Source organism: Ctenopharyngodon idella, chromosome 16, assembly GCF_019924925.1.
Source record: "Ctenopharyngodon idella isolate HZGC_01 chromosome 16, HZGC01, whole genome shotgun sequence".
In the NCBI taxonomy this organism is placed as follows: Eukaryota; Metazoa; Chordata; class Actinopteri; order Cypriniformes; family Xenocyprididae; genus Ctenopharyngodon; species Ctenopharyngodon idella.
In genome coordinates, this window is record NC_067235.1 from 14,434,392 (window position 1) to 14,458,076 (window position 23,685).

Here is a 23,685-nt window from a genome sequence, read left to right on the forward strand (position 1 = left end):
TTCTGTCTCATTCACCCAAATCCTTCTAAAATCCTCTGATCATAACACCATGGAATGGTTACACCAAAATAGTAATAAATAAAAATAAGTGGTGTTATTATTATGAAATGTCAGTGAAATTAAGTCAAAGCCTATCAAAGTCATCATGTAATGAAGCCTGTCAAATATGTTCAAATGTATAGCTACTCCAGACTGCCTTTGATTTAATTTTAATGGATATCATAAAGTGACCTGAATTATTGAATATCTTTAAATATTTCCTAATGAACGCTGGTCAGCACATGTCCTCTCTTCCAACAGACTCCATCAAAAAACATGAGGAAGGCTGACTCAAAGTCATTATTCCCATCGGATGGACCTTCTTATGCAGTTCAACCACAGACAGATAGCAAAGTACCACTTTCAGATAGGATAACTTCCTCTACCTTGCTGAAACAGACGTATTCACCTCCAGCTGCCCCTTCTCCACCTTCCTCATTACAACAGAACTCCAGTCCACAAGACAGCACGCAGGTTTTAAATGTTCAAAAAGAAAAGGGCAAAGATCTCCCAACTGGAGAAGCAATGACCTCCTCCCTCAGTTCAGAATGTTCAAAGGTTATGACTCTGAATGCTCAGGCATCTCAGCAGTCTTCTTCCAGTCTTGAAAATGACAGCACATCGTTTCCAGTATCATGTAGTGAGAATTCACTCAAGCAAACTCCCTATCCTCCAAAAAAGACTTCTAGAGTCAGAGAAAGTCATGTTGACAAGGTTTTGAATGCAAATGAGAAAGAGGATGGAGATTCTGCATGTTCCAAGAACATGTGTAACACCATAACTAACAATAGGAGTGAGGAAAATGGTTTATTGCATCAGGCAAATCCCTCTATCAAGATACCTCTGCTCCTTTCTGCTTCAGATAAATCTGCTGAATCAGCAACTCCTGAGAACAGCACTTGTACGAAAGAGTTACTGGAAAGCAGAGAAAGAAACAAGAAGTATAATGAAAGTGAAGTCATAGATGACACCAGAAAAATGACCATGGAACCTGCCCAAACCGTTGCTGTCCAGCCAAGTGATGGCAGCAGGATGGGGCATATCATTGACAAGAATAAGAAAAAGGATAGGCATAGTTCAAACCAGGAAGAAGATGTGCAGTGTTCATCTCAAACTTCCAGCTGTGCAGATTCTCAGTTTAACAGTTCTGTTCTAAGTGATGAGTCACCTTTACATCCCAAACAAAACATCATCTCACAGAACAATCAAAACGCTGTTGAAATGACAAAGATGGCAAATAAAGGGGAGAAGATGGATCTTGTCAAAACTCCTAATGTTAGTTCCACTGCCTCTAAAATGATACCTCAAAAAATAAAACCTATAAAAGTTCCTTACATGAAGTCCTCAAAGGCATTGTCATCACAGCAGGGTAAAACAAGACCAGTTGGTCGACCTCCTAAATCTAAACAACTGCAACATCCATCACCCAGATCAGAAACCTCATCCCTTGAGCCCCCTCCTAAGAAAAGAGGTCGTCCAAAAATCGTCAGGTTGGATGAGTCTCCTCAGGGAAGTCAGTCTCAGAAGTCTTCTACTAAGCTCCCCATACTTGAACACTCAAATGTCTCTGATCCAGAGGATGGACTGAAACTCCCAAAGCCAACACCCAAAACACAAGTTCATCCCAAATGTTCCTCTTCTGTCAAGACAAAGAAATCTAAATCACAAGACTCATCATCTGGAAAGAAGGGTGCTGAAGGAAAACTCAAACCCTCCTTGTCCAAAGCTAGAGATGCTCAAATCCGCCGCAAACGAAATAGGTTAATAATGAAAACAATTATCAAAAATATCAATAAGATGAGAGTAAAGAAGAAGGATAAAGTACTCACACAGTTTCTTTCAGGGCAAAGCCAAAGTTACACAACTGATTTTGCTCAGAAGAACAATGAAGGTGATGCTGATTGTTCAGTTTCAGATGGTACACACTCTTTATCCTCACTTCTTACATCTTTTGGGGCAAAACTTGGTCCACAAATTAATGTCAGCAAACGTGGGACTATCTACATAGGAAAAAGGAGAGGTCGTAAACCTAAAACTCAAAGAGAAACTTCTGACCAAGACTCAGGCCAAGTTCTGAGTCAAAAGTCTCAGCAAGTCTTGACAGAATCTTCAAATCAGTTGAACTCTTTGTCCACCTCTGGTGAACATAGCAATTCATTTAATGGCCAATCTGCTTTGTGCAGCTTCCCCTATTCATTTAAACATCTCGAGTCCCCTTCGCCCTCTATTAGTTCTTTCCGGAGAAAGCTTCATCCTGGCAACCATGAATATGATCAACATTCTGCTTCAAAGGTAACCAGTTCCCAAAAGGTTAAAGCAGTGCCTGAAGAGAAATCTAAACCTCCCTCCTCTTCACAGTCAGCACCACACCCTTCGGCCACATCCCAGTTAGGCTCTGTAAGGATTCAAGACCACAGAACAACACACCTTGCACGATCAGCATTGATGGAGCAAGAAAGACTCAAATACAAGTGCCATAGAAAAGGTCATAATTGCTTTACCCATGATAAGACTAGGAGACATAAACACAAATGTAAGAAAAAGTTTCTTCAACTCAGGGCCAAAAGGCAAGACCCAGCTTTTCTGGCAGAGGTTGAGGAGTTAGTAGTCAGACTTAGTGAGATTCATATTGTACATCATATATCATCACGAGGGTGTGGGGATGAAGCTAAGTCTGGAAGAAAGAGTGGGAAAGGTAAAGCTCACGTTCTTCAGTGTCTGCCGCAAAACCTTCACCATCCGACCATGTTTCAGATCAACTTCAGTGGTTACTACTCACCTCAGTCAGAGTTTTCCCGTGACTCTCTGCATTATGTTGGAATGGCAGATTTTAAACGGAACAACGGATGCCCCTCACAACCAAGTGAACATATTGTTACACATTGTCCGGTAGTGCACAAACTTGGCTTCCCACTGTCAGGAGGTGGTTGTTACCACTCGCCCTACAAAATGCCACTCTCTACCACTTCATTTGGTTTTGGACTTTATAGTGGATACCCTCCATCTGCAACTATATACCCTTCGTCACCTTTTTTACCCTCTTATGTGCACCCCTACTCCAAAAATCCCATTTTAAGCCCATCAAAGTTCCATAAAAGGAAGCATAAGTTTCTGAAACGTGACTCTGTACTTTGTAGCGGGAAGCCACAGGCAACGTACGCTAATGTAACATCTCATTCTTCTAGTGACTGGTTCAGTAGAAATAGCTGGCAAAGAAAAGACAACAGAGAGCAAGGTAGAGATAAAAGATTTGTGGATGATAGGCTTAGAGAAAGAGAAGGAACAGAGGGTTTACTAGGACAAAGTAAGCTCAGAAAAGACCATTTCAGAAGAGGTCTGTCCTCAAATTCACCCTGCTCTTCCTCAACACCCATAAAACAAACAGACCAACAAAAAACTTCACCACTTTCATATATAGGACCTGCACACCTGAGACCGATATCAAAAGTTAGGTGGGCAGAGCATCAGCAGCCATGGAGGTGGAGAGAGAGCTTTCAGGTAGAGCCGAGGAACAGGGGCTTAAACCAAGAAGCTGGATCAGGGTACCAGGAGGACGATGATGAAGGTGATGAAGAATTACCATCACCTCCCCTAGTAGACAGAACAATCCACCATCACGCTTTCCTGAGGAACCCCAACCTTGCTAGCAGTGGGTACAGTCGAATGACAGGCCAAAGGAGTACTGATGGAGTTCAGTGTGCTTCAAGAAACTTAATGAGACCTGGAAGCTCAACGATGAAGGAGTCTTGCTCAGCTGGAGGCAAAAGACCATCAGGTAAGATGGCATGAGATTTTTTTTTGTTTGTTTGTCTGTTTGTTTGCATGTATCAAATAACTGTCACTGCTTGGGTGACATATTATGGAAGACATAAGGGTACAGTCTAGCATTTTTTGGCATTGAAAAGTTCTATTCAGTATCCTTTAGTTCCTATTGACTAAGTGAGAAAATGCTTGGGAATGCTTAATTAGAAATAATTACAGTCTTTGAACAGTGAAATAAGACTAATTTATTATAGATTTAAAAGTCTATGGTCTTATTTGTCTCACACCATTTTACTGGTTAGGTACCAAAATGGAGCTCGATTTTGCTCTGTGTGTAATTGGCTACACAGATTTTCCTTGGCAGAGAATCTGTTTATAAGTCCACTGAGAGGTATATGGTATCTCTTGTGTGTAAATATTGTTATGCATTAGCTGTACACATTATGTGGTATTCTGGCATTGTTGCTATTATTATTTAGTTGTTTTGTTTTGTGTTATGTTCTCTTGGATAGTTTTAGATGGAGAGATTGGTGAGGGAACCGCAAAATCCGTATACGTTTTTAATGCCTTTATAAATATCATATTTTCATGTGACTGGCTAACTGTCCATAGTAGCACCAGTTTAAAACGTGAAAGTATGAATCAGTACACACTTTTAGAGGCAAAAGCAATGCATATTTTGCTAATTAGCATTCCTGAAAACATATGGTAAGAAATAAATGCCAGCATGCAAAGAACTTCTCACAGCAGGAAGACAGGGACATTTGGTGTTGCATAGTGTGTGGTGTCTGCTTGTCTTTGTGCATGCAGCTTTTACTGTTTATTAAGAATACCTGCCCATCAGGGGCACTTTCTCAGAGGAGGAGGCTGCCACTGCCGCAAAATAAGTAAATAAATAAATTGAATGAGAAAATAATTTCAGGTACAAAAATAAAACAATATTATGTTACATGAGATCAGAGAGCATCCAATTTTCTAAAGCAACAATTTCCAACAGCCTTTAGAATGTCAGGAATATGTCTATAGTTTCATTCTGTTTTGGTTTTGTTTTCCCTGCTCCTGTTTTGCCTGTGTTCCTTGGTCATTCGTTTCTAATTAATCCCGCACCTGTTTCTGTTCTGATTAATTAACTCTCCCTGTGTATTTAAGCCATTTAATTAGTTTCCATTTAATGTGGTGCTGTTCTCCTGACTTTCTCCCTGGATTTTTATTAAAGATTTATATTAAATTTTGTATTATTTATTTTTCTGAATCTCCTGCGTCATGCGCATCATTATAGTCATATGCGTAACAGAATACCCGACTCCTCTGCCTATAACTGCCAGTTCCTAGGCCCCGCCTCCACTTGGGTCTTCCGGTTTCCAGCTCCACCTTGTCAAGAAGATCCCCTGGCTCCACCTCCAGATCCCTTGGCTCCTCCCTCCCTCGGCTTCACTTGGGACCATCGTCCTTTCTGTTCCACCTGGCTACGCCCTCCCTCCGGCTCCACTTTGGTCCTCAGTCCCACCGGCTCCCCTCCAGTCCTCTAGCACCCTGGCTTCACCTTGGCTGCTTGTCGCTGCAGCTCTGCCCTTGGTCTCCAGATCCATCGGTTTCTCCCGGTCTCATCGGCTCTTCGGCTCCTCTAGGGTGTCCACATCCATTGGCTCCATCTCTGTCTGTCGTCCCCCTGGTTTTAAACCTGCCAAGTCTCCTCCATGGCTCCTCCCTCCTTCGACTCTGCTGTTGGCCTTTGTCCTGGCTGTGGTTTGTGTCCCCGCCTGGCTCCTTCTGCTCTGCTCTCCTCCCTGGCTCCTCCCACCATCATAAATCCCTGATTTCCCCTGTCGGCATTTCCAATTTCCTTCCAATTTTCATTTTTACTGCTCCCGTTTTGCCTGTGGTCCTTGGTCATTAGTTTCTGATTAATCCTGCACCTGATTCTGTTCTGGTTAATTAACTCTTCCTGTGTATTTAAGCCCTTAGTTTCCTTAGTTCTTTGTCTGGTATTGTCTATAGTTTAACATGGTTCTGTTCTCCTGAATTTCTCCCTGGATTTATTAAAGACTATTATTATTATTATTATTATTATTACTTTATGTATATATCTGAATCTCTTGCGTTGTGCACATAATTTTGCAATCCTTAAGCTCATCGTGTTCACATCATTGAGATGTTGTGAACGTGCAAAATACAGACGAAATTTTCCATCAGAGGAGGCGATGCCTTTATTTTGCTGTGATTGACTGATAACCTTGTCAATTGGATGATTCCTGCCTATCAGGAATATGATTGGCTATGCGATAGTGCCTGCCTGTCATGCTCACATCCGGTCTGTGAATCAAACTAATGTGTCAAACTAATTAATGACAAAGTTAACATCTCATTTACTTGGACATCTCCACTTTTCAATCAAAGTTAAGTTAAAATGATAATCTGTGAGTAACAAGTATTATGTTACTGGTTGCTTGTTGATAATCCTTAAGTGTATATGCCTATTACACAAAACTCATCAATGGAAAATGATTCTGGAACATGAACTAAAAACCCAAACCCAGAGGGGGATTTTCCTTCTCATTTCAGAAGTCCACCACATGCCACTCCTGCCCATTAATGCAAAAAAGGGGAATAGCAAATCATGATACTGTTTCTAAACAAATAAAAAAATGTTTCCTGATTTCTTTAATGAAATACCTGTTCTTGCAAGGAAGTAAAATAATAGTGTTGACATTTCTGCAAACGTAATCTTAGCTTTAGGGTTTGGGTCCTCTGTAATGAAATCCATCATTAGAACTGCTTTGCTGTTGTTCAATTTCTGTCACCAGCACACAAAATCGCAACATAGTCATTTTGTGGATATAAATGCTTAAACTAAGGTAAGCAGCACTGGTTCTTTTTCTGTCATGCTGACTCTGTATTTTTAGTGGACATGGATTCAAATAGGGTATCACATTTCAGTGAAGTATGAAAGTGCTTATTTATATGTAAACACATGCTTTAATCTTCACATTTGAGTATTTCTGTAAAAGGGAACCACCCAGATTTCTGCTATACATTTAACCATTATGAATTATATGCTTATTCTGTCATGTTTCTGCCAAAGAATTTCCATTTAAGACTCTGCCATAGACCTTCTGTCAGCCTGTGGCCAAAACAGTCTGTTTGATTTGGAAAGGGTGAATGAGAAAGAGCAGGCATTCAGCAGCGGTAAGGAAATGTGGTGATGCTAGTGGAAAGGACGAAATCTGAGCATGGAAATCTACAAGTGAAATGTGAAAAATGATTGACAGAAAGAATAGGGGAAAGGAAGGAATGTTTTTGTAAGCAAAAGCGAGTATATGGCAATAACACGTTTTGTAATTAGAGCCAGATGTGCCCTAAAAATGCCACTCTTGTGTATTTACTCTGCCTAAAAATGTTATTAATACTGAGTATATCTGATATGTCAGACGTTAATGTGTCCTCACACTTTCAATCAGAAAGTTTTTTTGTTTTTTTTTAAGTCTAGGCTTGGCTGTCATCCAGAGACTAGAAATAGCTCTTTTGTAGATGGTTGAGAAAACAAGTACATGGGACATTTTCTTTATTTTCTCTCTCTCTCTTTCTTCCTTCCTTTCCATCTCTCAGAGAGGTTTTAGAGAGATTACAGGAATGCGATGTTATACAGCCTTTATCCTCACTGCCTGTCTTTATATGCTGTCAAATGTGTTATTTTATCACTCTAGTAAAGTCTGTTCAAGCACACACCCTGTCTTCATCTCACAGTCACTGTGCTGGGGACTCAGGGTATCGCTCACTGTGGAATGCACTCCAGTGGAGCTCTGTGAAATTGATTTAGTGTTATATCTAAACTAGCTGTACTTGTAGAGGAGAGTAGAGGAATTTGCAGTAAAGAAGTAAATACTGGCAGTATAATTCCCACGGTCAGGATTACAGTAGTTCTCAAAAACTTCAACTCTTTCATGAGCAGTAGTGCTTATCTAAATCATGCTGTCTCACAGGTTCTCAATGTTTCAGTGTTGGTTTAAATAGAATGATATTTCACAGTGATGACTTGGTCATCTTCAGTAACAGGAAAGAAACTTTCCTTCCTTTCATTCCCTCACTGTAATTGTCATTTGTACCAACAGTAATTGTAATCATTGTGGCATAATTGTAATTACAGTTCCTGTGTAGGCTGTGCTAAGACAATGTCCAAGGTTGTTCAAACTTTCTTGCTTGGTATTGCAATGAAAATATGATTTTGCAGTGGGGATGCAGGCAGAACTAATGAAATCTGAACTTGATTGAACACTGGGGGGGTGAATGCACTAAATTATTGCCCCTCAAATTGTTGTTGTGCCCTATACACTCCATAACCCTGGACATTTACACAATAAAACATTAAGATAATCTTATTCAGATTTTTATTTTGTATGTTTTATTTCTAATGTCTGATTAGTTTTTTATATCTTAATATGTGTATCATTATGCGTAAGACTCAAGCATATGTTGCTCACAAGATATTTCCATTTGCCCAATAGTAAATTTTTTTAGGGGAAAAAAGGAGTGGTAATTAAGTGGTACTGGATATTAACTATATAAAGTTAAAGTACCAAGGTCGAGTCAGCGCCGATAGCCTCGTGGGCAGCATGCCGACATATAGCGCTGTTGCACTTCGGGCGACCCGACTTCGAGTCCCAGCTTGTGGACCTTTCCCAATCCCGTCCCCCCTCTCTCTCCCACCTTGCTTTCTGTCCACTCTATACTATCCTATCACAGTAAAGGCAGAAATGGCCAAAAATAAATCTTAAAAAAAATAAAGTACCAAGGTCGATGACTATAACTATAAAGTCTTAATAAATATTCAAATTTTCTGAGTCCACATCATAGCTATAACAATGACAGAGAAACAATATGGTTGGAATCACTTTCAGAAAGATGTTTTCTAGCAGATTGACGAGAAAAAAACCCCCACATTGACAGTAAATCCAACTTTAAAGAATTTGAGCATTTAAAGTAGCAGACGACATTACTGCAGCACAGGCTTATAATACGCTTTATCATTATAGTTATCTTTATAGTGTGAACTGGCCTTTATTCACTTGCCACCCTCAATTCAGTTTGACCAGACACTTAATTGTGTTTATTCTATTTAATTTGTTTCAGCAAAGACATCTCTTTTCTATTTAAAGGATTCTAACTGTAGATTTTGCTTTATTCACAAACTTCTGCCAGCTTTAAAGAGCCAATTCAGGTACCAGAATCACAGTAGCGAAGTGATACTGTGCAGCACACTACAATCTATATGCCGGATAGCCATGTGCAGATATTCAGTAATGCGATATATCATGATAATAAACATGCACAATGTTGTTATGGTGGGCACTTCAAAATACCGTGAATAATTATTTATTACGAATTATTAAAATTTTTATAATACATTTTAAGAATACTTTCCCCATCAACCATATAAAATGCACAACTCTGCTGTATGCTGCGTCAGGGACACTCAGATGTAAACAAGCCCAACGTGCATGAAAGCACATGGTGGAACAAGTGAAGGAAACACGCTGAATGAAAGTGCATGTTCACTCTCTGACACAGAGGGTGCTGATGGAACAGCAGAAATGCAGCGGTTACCCCGAAAACCCTGTAAACAAAGCAGGTGCGCTACTGAACAGTATTTAAAATGCCATTCAGTTTTTTTTTTTATTTGCAGTGTTGTTCATCACAGCACCAAATACTTAATACTTAAAGACTTAATAGGATATTTTTTTTCAAACTTTCAAACTTGTTTTAAAAATAAATAGCCTACTAATGTTAATTAGACCTTGAGGTAAAGTGTCACCTGTTGTACTTTATAATTTTACTTTATTTTTATTTTTGTTTTGTGTTGTTACACCTATGGACTTTTGGTTATGTTTGCATTTAGTTCTGTCATGTCTTGTTCTGTTCATTTGCCCTCATTATATGTATCCTGATTAGTTAACTATCCTCACCTGTTTCTGTTCTCTCTGATTACGTTCTCCCTCATTAGCTCCCCTATATAATCTCCTTGTTCTGTTCTGTGTTTGTCGGATCTCATTTTATGTGAGTTGTGAACCTTCCTGTCGGTGTTGGATTAAATATTACCTGTGATTCTGATTTTCTTCGTCTTGTTCTCGTATTTACACATAACCACCGTAACAGAAGATCCGACCAACTAAGTGTTAAGTGTGGCAGCAGTTTTGTTTTTGTTTTTTGGTTTCATTTTGTTTGGTTTTCCCTTCGTCATGGATATCCCCGCTGTTCGTCTTCTGTGTTTGGAGCAGGGGGAACAAACATTGGAGGACCACACGCGGACCTTCATAGAGACTGCCTATTTTACACACTACCCGGACTACTGCCTCTGCACTTTCTACCGGGTGAGCTTGAACGGCACGTGCAGAGCGCAGTTGTCTGGAGAAGGTCCACGGGCAAATTTCGCTGCCTTTGTGGAGTGGGTGCTGGCGAGCTGTAACTCGCCATTCACCATCTGCCTCGGGGAAGAGGATCTCGCTAGTACCACTCCAGACCCAGACCCCGACCAGCAGCCATCCCGCGGTACGGAATGCCCACACGAGCCTTTGCCGAGTGGAGCGACAGAGCTGAGGTTTGCCACGGAGTCAGAACGGGAAGGAATGTCTGATCAGGTGCGTGAGCCGGCTACAGCGCTCGTAAGGGAGCTTACGGTTGAGAGCGAGGGCGTGGAGGAGGGCCCCGCCCACTGCACTGCCGCTGAGGGTGAGCAAGGATCGTGCTCTGGGGAAATTGATTTAATAGATTTTGATTCTGAAGTAACCTGTCTTCCTTCATCTGAACTGCCTGTCTGTTCTGAACTGCCTGTCTGTCCCATTACGATCACGGAGACCATACCCCTGTCTGTGTCTTTCCCTATGCTGGGAGATACTATATTGTGTGTGCGGGCAGCACACACCGCCTCTGTACTCCCAGCCAGTCCCAAACTCCCACCCAGCCTCCCTCTCCCACCTCCTCCCACCAGCACCCATTCATCTTCTTCATCTCCGCTGCTTCCTGTCAGCCCCTATGCTTACCCTCAGCCCACCATCTGTGATGTGGGCTCGCCGTGTGTCTGCCAGTCTACAGCTACGTCATGGTCAGTGGTTCCCCAGGTCTCCACCTCCAGCCTCCGCGACCAGGACTCCACCTCAGCCCGTCGGTCCATTAGCTCCTCCTTGGCTTAAACCTCCCTCATCTCCACCGTGGCCCATCAGTCCACCAGTTCCGCCAGGCTCCCTCCTCCCTCCGGTTCCGCATTGGTCGTTCGTCGGCCTGCCCTCACCTCAGGACTGCACTCCTCTGGCTTCGCCTCGTCCCTTCGTCCCTCTGGCTCCGTTGGCTTCCTCACTCCCTCCAGCTCCACCTTGGTCCTCTGTCGCTCCAGCTCCACTGCGGCCTTCTGGAGCCCCACCTGTGCCTCGGTCGCCAGAGCCGTCGGCATCACCATGTCCCGCCGGATCCTCAGCGTCGCCTTGGCTGGTCAGCATTCCGGCGACACCCTGGTCTCCTTTTCCATCTGTTCCACCTCAGTCAGTCACTGCCCTGGTGTCGTCAGCCCTTTCTCTACCATGGCACCTCCCTCCATCGGCTCCACCGTGGGCAGCCTGCTTGGCTGCAGTCTGGGTCCCACCGTACTCCTCCTGCTCCAAGTCCCTCCTGTTTCCTTGGCTCCTCCCACCATCTGCTCCGCCCTGGTCCCTCCTGTCTCCTGTTGGGTCATCTGCCTGTTTTCCTGTCTACCCTTCACCTGCTCGTCCACCACCTGAGCCCCCTCCCTCCCTCCGCAGTTGGTCCATCTATGGCGCGAGGCCGCGCCTTCCAGGGAGGGGACATACTGTTACACCTATGGACTTTTGGTTATGTTTGCATTTAGTTCTGTCATGTCTTGTTCTGTTCATTTGCCCTCATTGTGTGTATCCTGATTAGTTAACTATCCTCACCTGTTTCTGTTCTCCCTGATTACGTTCTCCCTCATTAGCTCCCCTATATAATCTCCTTGTTCTGTTCTGTGTTTGTCGGATCTCGTTTTATGTGAGTTGTGAACCTTCCTGTCAGTGTTGGATTAAATATTACCTGTGATTCTGATCTTCTTCGTCTTGTTCTCGTATTTACACACAACCACCGTAACATGTGTATTGCGTTATAGTATTTAAATGTTGAGAGTTTTTGTTTCTTATAAGAAAAAGAGTTAAACTTAAACCTGTTATACTGTGACAACACATTTTTTGCAACTTATTTCAATATTGTGATAATACTGTATACCATAATAAAAGCAATTATCGCAACATGAAAATTTGATACCGTCACATCCCTAATACCGGATTGTAGTGTGCTGCATCCTTCACAACTTAGCACTTAGAACTGACCTGCAATAATGGGGAATTGCATCATGAAAGTTAAGCTCAGCACAGCTTTTTTTTGGCCATTTGGGTATTACCTGATTTGCATAATTACTTTGGTTAATTACTCTGGTTCTAAAACAACACAGACAGCGTGTGCAATTTAAATACGACATCAGTGGTCGCAATTCATTAGTAAATTTCCCTTATGTGATTGCTCATATCTTTACTCTTCTCTTTCAGAGAGCTTCCAGCCTGGCAGTTCACTCTTCCGTGAGCACTATCCGCATGCTAGTCCATCGCTTAATGAAGGACAAGAGGGAGGAGGAAGAGAGAAAAGACCCAACATCAGCAAAACACACTTTCAGACCAATGATATCAGGCTTTTTTCTTCTAGTTCTGCTACCAAAAACAGCCTTTCTCATTTAAATAATTCTAAAAACACAACGCAGAACAAGGGTACACTGAAACATGCCAAAAAGCCTCTCAGGAAGAAGAATCCCAAAGGTCTAGAGGTCACAGGACGTGAGGTGAAGAGGAGGGGACCAGGTCGACCAAGGAAAAACCCTGCACCGTGTTTTTTTCCAAATCTACTGACCACACCTTTGCATCATGAAGTGACAGAGTGTCCTGCAAAACGAAAGAAAGGTGAAAGAGATGATTACACAGTGCTCAGTGCGATTGAAGCCATTGCTCAACATGAGAAAAGGCAAAGAAGGAAAAAAAGAGATGAAGCTCGAAGCAACGAAGGTCAGGTAGATGAAGGAAAAGATGTAACTCTGAACCAAGAGCCCTCACATTCGCACGCTGACACATCCTCACCTTCCCAGGACCCATCAGTGTCAGTAAACAGCCAATCAGAGAAGAGGTCTGCTGTGCCACATGAAAAGAAATACGAGTGGGCGGGGCTTTACTCAAATGTGTACAAAAGCGAAAAGTGAGTGAGCTCTCATGCATTTATAAACAAGTCTTAAGAATATTTGTTTAAATGCAGCCATTATTTACAGAGCTCTCTACAAAGAGCTTGACAAATCATCTGTCTGTTTGTTTACTCTACAAAGCCCCATGAGTCTGTCCTCTCCAGTACACACAGACTGCCTTGAGTATGATCCTGAAGAACATGAGCACGGCCTGCTTCCTGCACCTATACACGTAGGTGAGTTTGTATATGTGTGTAAGTTTAATGGGGTCATATGGAGGTCACTATGAAAGTTGAACTGAAAGTTAGAAATGATCCAGTCCATAATGAGCTTAATTTGTATTGAATAAAAAGGATCTAGAGCTCTTGGTTCAGGCACACAAGTTTTGAAATGCCACTGGATGGGCCACTGGCAGGCTGGTTATGATGGTATGGCAATGATTTGCTCATGAATAATAATTAAAGGTACACTATGTAACTTTTGGCCCTCTAGCGGTTACAAAACAAAACTGCATGCAAGACCATTGTTTTGGTTGTGGTTCGGCTCTGTATGATTTTGCGGATAATATGGTTTGCAGCACCTGTGTTTAGGAAAAGATCTCAGCTGACTAGCTTAAGACGTTACTATACTGTAGCTACTGCTACGCTACTCCCTTGAAAATAAATTCCAGTATAGCGCTACAACCATAATGATACATAAGATTATACATTAGATAAAGCTTTACAATGAATTCTGTTAGAGAGCAAAATATGACAATTCATCTGTTCAATAAAATACCTTACTTGCCTGTTGAGTAATAAAAAAAGACATCTCCGCATTGCCTTTACAGCATTTCAAATCCCTCAGTTCTCGCCATCTCCGAAAAGCCAAGACAATATTGATTTTCGTTTTTAATTACGAGTCTGTCTGTCGCATTCTCTTTTTGCCAGCAGATTCTCCTCTGTTTGGCTTTTTGTTTGTTTTATTTATTTATTTATTTATTTTTTGAACGGGTGATTTAACAATGTCAGCCTTTCTAACTCATTGTAACAACTAACCTATGCCACTCCAACACCATACAGTACATGCGTCAAAAAAGTAGCCAGAGCAACTTTTCTCTATTTACAGATATGAGGAGACACGCACGTTCGAGTAATGTATGTACACAATTTCCCTCACAAACCATCCTGCTAGGTCTAAAATATAAACACTTATAATAGGCTTACCATAGTGAATCAGTGTAAGACAAAAATATGTTTTGGAAGTAGTGTTGCTTATGTTTTGACTCATTATTTCAATTGTTAATTTTGAACAAAAAAAGTTACATAGTTTACCTATAAGTTGAGCTGATATTTCTAGACAACCTTCCATTTATGTTACCTAATTATTATTATTATTGGGCCAAGCCTTTGTCATATTAGGATTAATAAATGCATGTACTCTTCAGTTTTTTTTTGTGTAATGTAAACAAAAATTAAAAAGCAAATTATTATTAAAATTACAAACATTTTTCAAAATATTAAAATGTACATTATTGTCATCAAAGATTCCTAAAAAAACGTACTATTGTTTTGTTCACATTCGTAACCCGTGTGTGTGTGTGTGTGTGTAACAGGAAAGTATCTGAGGTTGAAACGGATTGACTTTCAGTTGCCCTATGACATATATCAACTCTGTGCACACAAAAAGGTATTTTTTTTAATTCATTTGAAAAACATATGGTCTATCATGCTTTGTTGGCCCTTATGTCATTGTAAACCCATATGTATTTATTCTGGAATAGAAAAGGAGGGAATTTTGTCTAACTTCTCTTTCTCATAATTAGACCTTAATTAAAGTAAATTGACAAAAGCTCAGACAAAAGTCACAATTGGTAAAAAGTCACATGGGAACCAATGATTTTATGAATCATTAGTTCTTAAGGGTTTCGAATGACATTAGGATGAGTAAATGATTTTAATTTTTGAGTCAACTATCCTTTTAAATATTGCCTTTTTATTACTGTCATACTATAATTGAGATGCAATCTCTGTGCCAATACAGCGTCCTAAAAAGTCAAAGACCCCACGAAAGACAGCCCCATCCGGTGAGTAGGCATAAATGTCATAATTATGAGATTAAAAAGTCAAAATTATGACATTAAAATTCGAAATTATGAGGCAAGAAGTCATTATGACAAGTAAAAATTATGACAAAAAAATTAACATTGACAAAAAAATAATTGCATAAAAAGACAATATTCTGACAGTCATAATGACAAAAACTCAAAATCAAAAGTCAAAATTTTGAGTTTTTATCCCATAATTATAACTTTTTATCTCATAATTTTCAACCTTCTGTCATAACATAACATTTTGTCAGAATTTTCTCTTGTCAGAATTCAAAATCTTTTGATGTAATTTATATAATTGTTTTTGTCATAATGTCAACTTTTTGTCAAATTATAACAAAAATTATGGTTCATAATTTTGACCTTTTTTTGTCATAATTTCAATATTTTACAGAGACATAATTATGACTCAGTATCTCATAATGTAGCCTTTTTTCATTATTATGACTTTGTATCTCATAATTTCTACTTTTTATGTCATAATTATGATTTACCAATTATTATGATATGTGATGGAAATGGGCTTCCATAGTTCTGAAATGCTACAGACACAAACAACCAATCAATACAAACTGTGAAACTCTTGAACCGCCAATTGGCCAATTAAATTTTAAGACTTGCACTGACTACTGTGTAATATTTTATTTAAAAATGGCTTTGTTCTCTGAATTAAGTCTGTAGAATCAGTGAATATAGTGTAAACATTTTCTTCTTTGTCTCTTTGAGATGGGTCTGTTGATGTAATGTCTCACACTCAGACCGAAGACAGTTTCTGTAAACCTCATAAACACAGTGTGACTCGTGACTGCGTTTCTGACAGCCTTAATAGGTAAGTAAACACGCACATACACAAGCACATTCACAGGCAAATCATCTACTGTTTTTTACACTAGGTTTGTCTAAACCTTTTTTCCCTTATCATAGAAATGTCAGCTGTAGACCAACTACAGAGGAGGCTGAAGAAGAAATCAGTGAAACAGACACTGATAATAAGCTTCCCAATCAATCTGACCCTTTCGAACAGCAGGTATATTCACATACAGCTTCACTCCTCCATTACTCCTGTTCCATTACAACATGCCTGAATGTGACTTCATCATTGTGAAATAGTTTAAAGCGCATGGTCAGTTTGGTCACATTGCGAATGACTTTATTTGCAGGAGAAAGGCAATGATGCTGAAAATGTCCCCTCCCCTCTCCTGATGATGCCCTTGTCTTTTGAGGAGAGGCAAGAACACAGTGATAACAACAGTGATAACAAATAACAAGATTTCTACCCATTGCTCACATTCCTTCCTTATGTTTTATGGATCGTTTTATGCTCTCCTCTTACTTGCACACTCACATTTCTCATTGTCTTGTACTTCTTACGTTTGCTCATACATCTGTGATTGCTCTTATTCCCCTGATAGGAGTTTTGTCTTGGAGCATGGCATTTTTCTGGTGAGAAACTATGAAAAAATGAGAGACAGACAGGCATTGCTCCTGAGGGAGGAGGTGACAGAGCGAGAGAAAGAAAACAAAGAAGATGGCGGGAGCAGCCAAAGTCAGAAAGGGGATCTGGAAGACACCAGCACTAAGTCAGGTCCAGCAGTGTGTGTATAGCTGTAAAATGTGTGTGCGTGTGTGTCTGCGTGTTGTTCTCAGCTCTTAAAGAGATATATATCCTAAAAATAAAAATTCTGTCATCATTTATTTACATTTTATGACCATTTTCCATCCTCTTTGACTCTAATCTTAATCATGCAGGCTGCTGTGCCTTAAAGACTATGTCCTCTTCGCATGTAAAATGGCATGCAGGGCTTTTATGTGCTTTTACTCACAAGCTGCAGGTTTGCTGTCAAGTCCAACATAGTTCCGTCTTGTGAAAAAGAAGTGTGCTTAATTGTATTGAATGTACACTTGTAGTGTACTCCGTATTTTAAAGTATATGTTTAAAAAACTGTATTTGCAGATAATATGATAGCAAAGAAATAAAAAGTGTCAGCATCACTAAACAATACATGCTGAAATTTCACACAAACTGTTTCACACAAAAGACTTTCTTAAAGTATCTAGGAGAAAAAAGTATCTATTCAGATTTTTCCTTAATATGGGCCAAGTTTCTGAATACCAAATAGATAAAACTTGGCGCTGGATGGGCGTCACGAGTTTTCAAATGTATTTGATTTGTGTTTGAATGTATTTGAGTGCTATTTCAGTGTAATTTCAATAACTGTTTCTTTTTTGTGTGAAGTTTTAAGTTCTGAATGTAGTATGAAATTGGTCCCTCATGATATGACTCTAATATTATACGTTCTAAGTGTGTAGCTGAAGTCGATTGGTTTGCCAGCAAACCTCACCTTTACATAAGTGTATGTACTGGTGCTACAAAGGACACTTACATTAAGTGGGACACTCTGTTTCTAGCGCTTTTTTTGACCTAAGGCAGTTTCTTGATGAAGAACATGGCATCAGCTATTCCTCCTCCTCTCTTCTCCTCTCCCTCCTTCATGCTCAGCGGGCCGTAGCTCTGGACCAGCTCCCAAAACCACCTCAATTCTATTTCCACTCAGCATTAGTCAAAAGGGCAGAAGAGGACATGTGGTTAACGGCTAGCGCAGCTGGCACGTAGAGGCTACCGTGTCCCGTTGAGTTCATGGAAAAAGTGTATTTAAGTGCATTCCGATTATTGCACTTAAAATAAAGATGACAGACTGTGAGAGACTTCAGATTGCAGTCCATTACTGAATGTGCATTGAATAGTCTGTGAGTTTATGGCTGCACGTTTTTTCAAGTGTGCTGTGTATCATGTATGTGTAATAATAAGACTATATTCTGTATGTGTAAGAGGATGTGTGTTCTGCACATTACAGACCAGCGCCTGACTCACTCGAGTCCACAGTCTGAAAACAGACTCAGCGGCGAGGGAGATGAGGAGGGGAGAAGTGTACAGAGCAGAAACCTCACGCAAACACTCCAGGGGATCTATGACGTCATTGTCAGTCACAAGGGTACGACTGTTGATTTTATTAATAGAGACGTGTCGCAAAAGGCTGAGAGAGAGGCTCAGCGTGAAGACCAGCACAGCTGATCACTCTTTCTGTCATTTGCGTTTGTTAGGGTCATCTGGACAAACCCTCGCCGCTCCTCTGCTGAACCTGTGCTCCAGAAAGAGGTTTGTGCGGATGTGTGTGTGCTTTTCCACTCGCCGGTGTTGTTTGCTCAGCGACTCTCCTGCTGTTCTCTTCACAGTCTCCAGATGATTAGAGATTTAGGGAACCTGGGAGCTGAAACCTCTTCCCATTGGCAGCTACAGTAGATTGCAGAATGCTCTTTTTAAATGGCGGTGTGGTGATGATAGTTATTAAGGATGTCAATTGTCAGTCATTTCTATAATTTAAATAGATTAAAATGTGATTCATACATTTAAAGAATGCAAATATTTTTCTTCATTAATACTTTTCCAGTCGGATGTATTTATGTTAAGCAAGTTAAAGTGCCCCATTGGGCTTTTTCGGATATCAACTTTCTTGTAGTGTGTAATGTAGCTGTTAATGAATGTAAAAAGTCTGCAAAGTTTCAAAGATCAAAGTGCATGACAAATGGAGTTATTAGGTGATATACTTTCTTCAATTGATCATACAATATTTCGGACAGCACTTTTGATTTTAATAATAATAATAATAATGATAATAATTTGTTACATTTATATAGCGCTTTTACATATGGAAGGGGAATCTCCTCAACCACACCAATGTGCAGCATCCACCTGGATGATGCGATGGCAGCCATATTGCGCCAGAACGCCCACCACACACCAGCTGATTGGTGGAGAGGAGACAGAGTGATGAAGCCAATCAGTATATGGGGATGATTAGGAGGCCATGATGGACAGAGGCCAATGGGCAAATTTAGCCAGGATGCCGGGGTTACCCCCCTACTCTTTTCAAAGGACATACTGGGATTTTTAATGACCAATAAAAGTCAGGATCTTGGTTTAACGTCTCATCCGAAGGACTTTGAAGTCAAAATATAACATGGGAGGAGGTTGTCTAGTTTTATTAAATGCCTGCCTCTGATTGGGGAATGTCCTGGTGTGGCCAATTACATTTTTATTGGCCATTCACCTTGACATGCCTCCGTCTTAAAATAATAGTTCGCCCCAAAATTAAAATTCAGTCATTTACCAGTCAGTGGAACCAAACACACCAATGAACTATGATTTGCTCCTTGGCATTGTTAGTCGGAGACGGATGGTACACTGCCGTGCAAAAGTTTGGGGTCGGTACGATTTTTTTATGTTTTTGAAAAAAGTCTCTTATGATCACCAAGGCTGCATTTATTTGATCAAAAATACAGTAAGAACAGTAATATTGTGAAATATTAGCTATAATAATTTAAAATGAGCTTTTTCCTTCAAAAATCATTCTAATATGCTGATTGTGCTCAAGATACATTTATTATTATTATTATTATTATTATTATCAACATTCAGTTGTGCTGCTAATTATTTTTGTGGAAACCATTATACATTTTCTTTGATGAATAGAAAGTTCAAAAGAACAGCATTTATTTGAAATAGAAATCTTTTGTAACATTGTAAATGTCTGCCACTTTTGATCAATTTTAATGCTTCCTTGCTGAATAAAATACTTTCTTTCAAAAATCTTACAGACTCCAAACTTTTGAATGGTAGAGTATGTATAATTTGGTTACTCACTCCACAGAGCATTTTATTGGACAACAGTTTATATAGTACAAGATAAGTCACCAACATTTCAAGTCAGTACTCTAGAATATAGATGGCCTCAAAGGCCTTTATTTGTTGGGGAAAAAATAAACATTTCATTTGTGTGTTTTCTCTTCCAGATCAGGCTCGGCTCCCGTTGATCTTAGTATGTTGCAGAAGCAGCTCCTCTCAGGCCACTATGAGAGTCTGGACACCTTTCATTCAGACATGCTGAAGGTGTTCCACTGCGCTGAGGTCAGTTTCACACAGTATTGATGGACTCACACTGTTTGATGTTGTTCTGCACCTGTCATGGGTTTGACTTCTCATCTGTCTAGGTCATACCTCATACTGACCATCAAACAAAATTCAGAATAGGATAGATTTTCTATTGCCACACATCCAGAGTATTTTCCCTGCAGTGTTACCATAGAACAGCACCATGAATTTACTATGCCTCACTTTTTGAGGAGAATCAAATCTTTCAGTCACCAGCCATGAGTCACTACATCTCACATCCTCCCTAAAAAGAAGGAACACTGGATGGTTTGGCAAGTGCATGCAGATTGGAGCCTAATATCTGCAGATTGGAGCCAAGCCTAAAATCTGCCTCAGCATAATGTTCAGAAATGCACTGTTAATATATCATCCTCTCATTATGTTTTGAATCCTATCAGAAATACTACGGATGCGAGTCCTCGGTGGGTCGTAACGTGAGGCAGCTGAGGGAAGTGTACCATAGTGCTCATCAGGAGGCCTTAACTCAGATCGGCAGTTTCCTGTGAGTGACAAAAAACCACACCAGCAGCCTCTATCAGGGCGTTGCTGTGACCAAACCCAGAAGCATGATGCGCCTTCCAGAAGGCAGATAATGCTCTCCGATACCAAAGACCTGCTGTATATTGCACTCACAGATGCACTGCACAGGTAAAAGGTTTGCCATTTATACACAAACACACACATACTGTACAAACCTGTACACAAGTCCCAATTCACACAACTGTGCTATGAAAAAAATTAATTTCAGTTATAAACATCACTATTGGAGATTATATATCAATATATTGGTACCATATTGGTAATCATCCGATATTAGAGTTTTGTTTTTTTTTTTTTTTAAGTTAAGTCAATGTTAGATATACAGTATATTGAATAATATTTAATTGTGTATGCTCATATCCCATATTTTTACATTTAGATTACCTTTGTTGTAATTTATCACACAATTAAACTTAATCTTTAAAAACACTTATAATTTAATAACACTATTAAATGTCATTTTAATAAATCTCAAACCTCTCAAATCTCAAACATTATAATGTTGTGATACCTAAATTCATCTGTAGCTTTTAATACAATTTTTAATTATTTTGGATTTAAATAGTATATAGTTGTAATGTTAGTCATTTATCAGCTAGTTAATAGCCATTTATTAGTTTTTAATGTTTTTTTTTTTTAATTCATTTATATTAATAAAAACATTATTTCTTTGAATTTATTTAGCTTTAAATAGTATACTTGTAGTGTTAGCAATTGATTTGCTAGTTTTTAATAATTTTTAATCAGTTGATAATTCTAAAAATAACATTTTTTATTTAATTTGATTTAAATAGTCTAGAATTTTATGTTAGCTATTTATCAGTTATTAATCATTAACCATTTATTAGTTCTTAATATTTTATTTTTAATAATTATAAAAAATAAAATGTTATTTTTTATTTATTTTGATTTAAATATTATACATTTTATACAATTATGTTTTTTCAGTTATCGGCCATAACATGAAAATATTTATTGGCTTATCATATCAACCAGCATTTTACTATCAGCACATCCCATTACTGCAATAAATTATTTTCAGTAAAAATATATTTCAGTAAAAATATTTAAATATTAAATCAGAGCAATTAAAACAAGACACATTTACTTAAGAAGAAAAACTTATAAAAGAAAGAAAGGCTTGTTTTCAAAGAAGGTTTATTTTTCTTCTCCTAATGGCAATTTCTTTGTTTCATGTTTTAATCATAAACCTCACTAATTTTGTTAGCATCATTGAAATCTTCCTCATTCATTCAAGGCTAACCAAACCATTTGCTATTGGAGATGTACAGTAACACAAGCCAATATTTTCCAAGTATTGGTATGGACAGTTGGCTCTAGGTGATGCACAGACTATAACAGCTTTAAGGTTACTGCATGGATCAAAGCCTTTTATTTCTCCACATTTCAAGGGTCCTTTAATAATTCCCATTTCACTTGATTTATATTTGCTTGTAAGATGCTCTCATTCTTACTATTTCTCTCATTCTTTGTCCTCTGCAGGTTAAGACAGCACTCCTGGAAATGCCATTTGTGAGCATGGACATGGCTGATGCTTGACAACATGATTAGTTGAAAGCATCCCAGCCTTTCTTTCTCTCAGGGAAAAGAAAGTCAACCGAAGGAACAGGAGACATGATAAAACAAATCAACATCTGAGACCCCAGATCCTTTCATATACCCTAACAACATGTAATACTTTCATTTTGAGATATTATCCAGTAGACTGAACATAAACATGTTGAATGGGATGCAGGAAACCATGCGGACAAGATGTGATGCTGTTTTGGGTCGAAGGAATGAACACACACAGACTGTTTTAAATCATTCAACACACCACATCAGCATACCTACAAGAAAATGGACTTCACTACTTTTAATAGGCTTCGCTGACTGAACAGTTTTGAAGGATGTGAGCAGAATTGTGGTCTACAGCCTTTTTAGTGTTTTGTGTTGAGGGTTATAACTATAAAGTAAGCAATAATGCATGAAAGGTTTAATAACACAGCCTTAATGTAAGCAAATGTGTTTGTTTATAGTCATTTTAGAACAATTTTTATTTTAAAGGGAATTTACTACTACTTTGTGCAGAGCTGTCTTGTGCTAGTGACGTTTTGTAATATATTGATTTGAAGCAGTAATCTTTATAGCTTTGAGACTCGCAGATATGTTTTATACTATTGTATATTGTAAATAATGTATATTTAGCAAAATTATGTTTAGTATGGTTTAAGAAACTCTATTTACAGTCTTAAATTGTTGTGGTTAAATAATCTGTTTTCCATTGATTCTTTAATAATATTTTTATAGATAGTTTTTCGATGGTGTCTCGATGCATGTGTAATTTGGAACAGGACATTCAATGCCTGTAAAACAGATTTTTATCGTCTTTATGCATGACATACTTTATATTGCTTAATGTATAATAGCTGTGTATGCAACAAAGTATATGGTAATGCTGAACTAAGAAATTAGTTGTTAGAAGCTCATTAAGCATCTTAAAGCAGAACAAATGAATTAAACCAGCTACATTAGTTAACTAATAAAAGTGAGTCAATATTTGGACCATTGTGCTTTCAGATTTAATAGGTTTTATTGTTTATAGATAATAGTGCTTGAAGAAAGTTGTAACAAATTACTCGTGGTAAGACAAAGAGACTAATAAACCCATAGGCAGAGCTGCAGATCTATTTTTATCTTTTAATTTGTCCATAAACTTATTAGTGCTTCATAAGCCAAATTTTCTTTTATCCCTTTAGCTTTGTCTATACAATTAAATGTGTCAGTGGACCTACCTTAGCTAATTGTATCATATGATACATTAAATATTATCTCTTGATGGCATTAACACATTATACTCAATCTGTTTCCAGGCAAAAGTAGGTCACAATGTAAAAGTGTTTAACTGAACTCCTGAGTAGACGGAAAATTGTAGATAAAGTTTCTTTCCTGGTCTCTTTTTACATAGTGGACTTGATTTTATCCCCATGGTTATATAACGGGATA

General features: G+C 38.9%; 1 protein-coding gene across 11 annotated transcripts in view; it reads left to right on the forward strand.

Annotated features, from left to right (window-relative positions):
* Nucleotides 1-23,363, forward strand: part of LOC127497749 (histone-lysine N-methyltransferase ASH1L-like) — a 29,057-nt gene extending 5,694 nt beyond the window's left edge. For 2 of the 11 annotated variants that reach the window (XM_051866454.1, XM_051866456.1), the window contains exons 3-16: nt 301-3,814; nt 12,384-13,077; nt 13,202-13,296; nt 14,655-14,728; nt 15,083-15,125; nt 15,876-15,978; nt 16,074-16,176; nt 16,310-16,377; nt 16,562-16,734; nt 18,005-18,142; nt 18,252-18,306; nt 20,001-20,115; nt 20,538-20,787; nt 22,183-23,363. In XM_051866454.1, coding sequence (XP_051722414.1) covers nt 301-3,814; nt 12,384-13,077; nt 13,202-13,296; nt 14,655-14,728; nt 15,083-15,125; nt 15,876-15,978; nt 16,074-16,176; nt 16,310-16,377; nt 16,562-16,734; nt 18,005-18,142; nt 18,252-18,306; nt 20,001-20,115; nt 20,538-20,645 — 5,283 coding nt within the window. In that variant the 3' untranslated portion in view covers nt 20,646-20,787; nt 22,183-23,363. The other 9 variants (XM_051866457.1, XM_051866458.1, XM_051866459.1 and 6 more) reach the window with 9 other exon arrangements.
* Nucleotides 23,364-23,685: the final 322 nt, after the last annotated feature.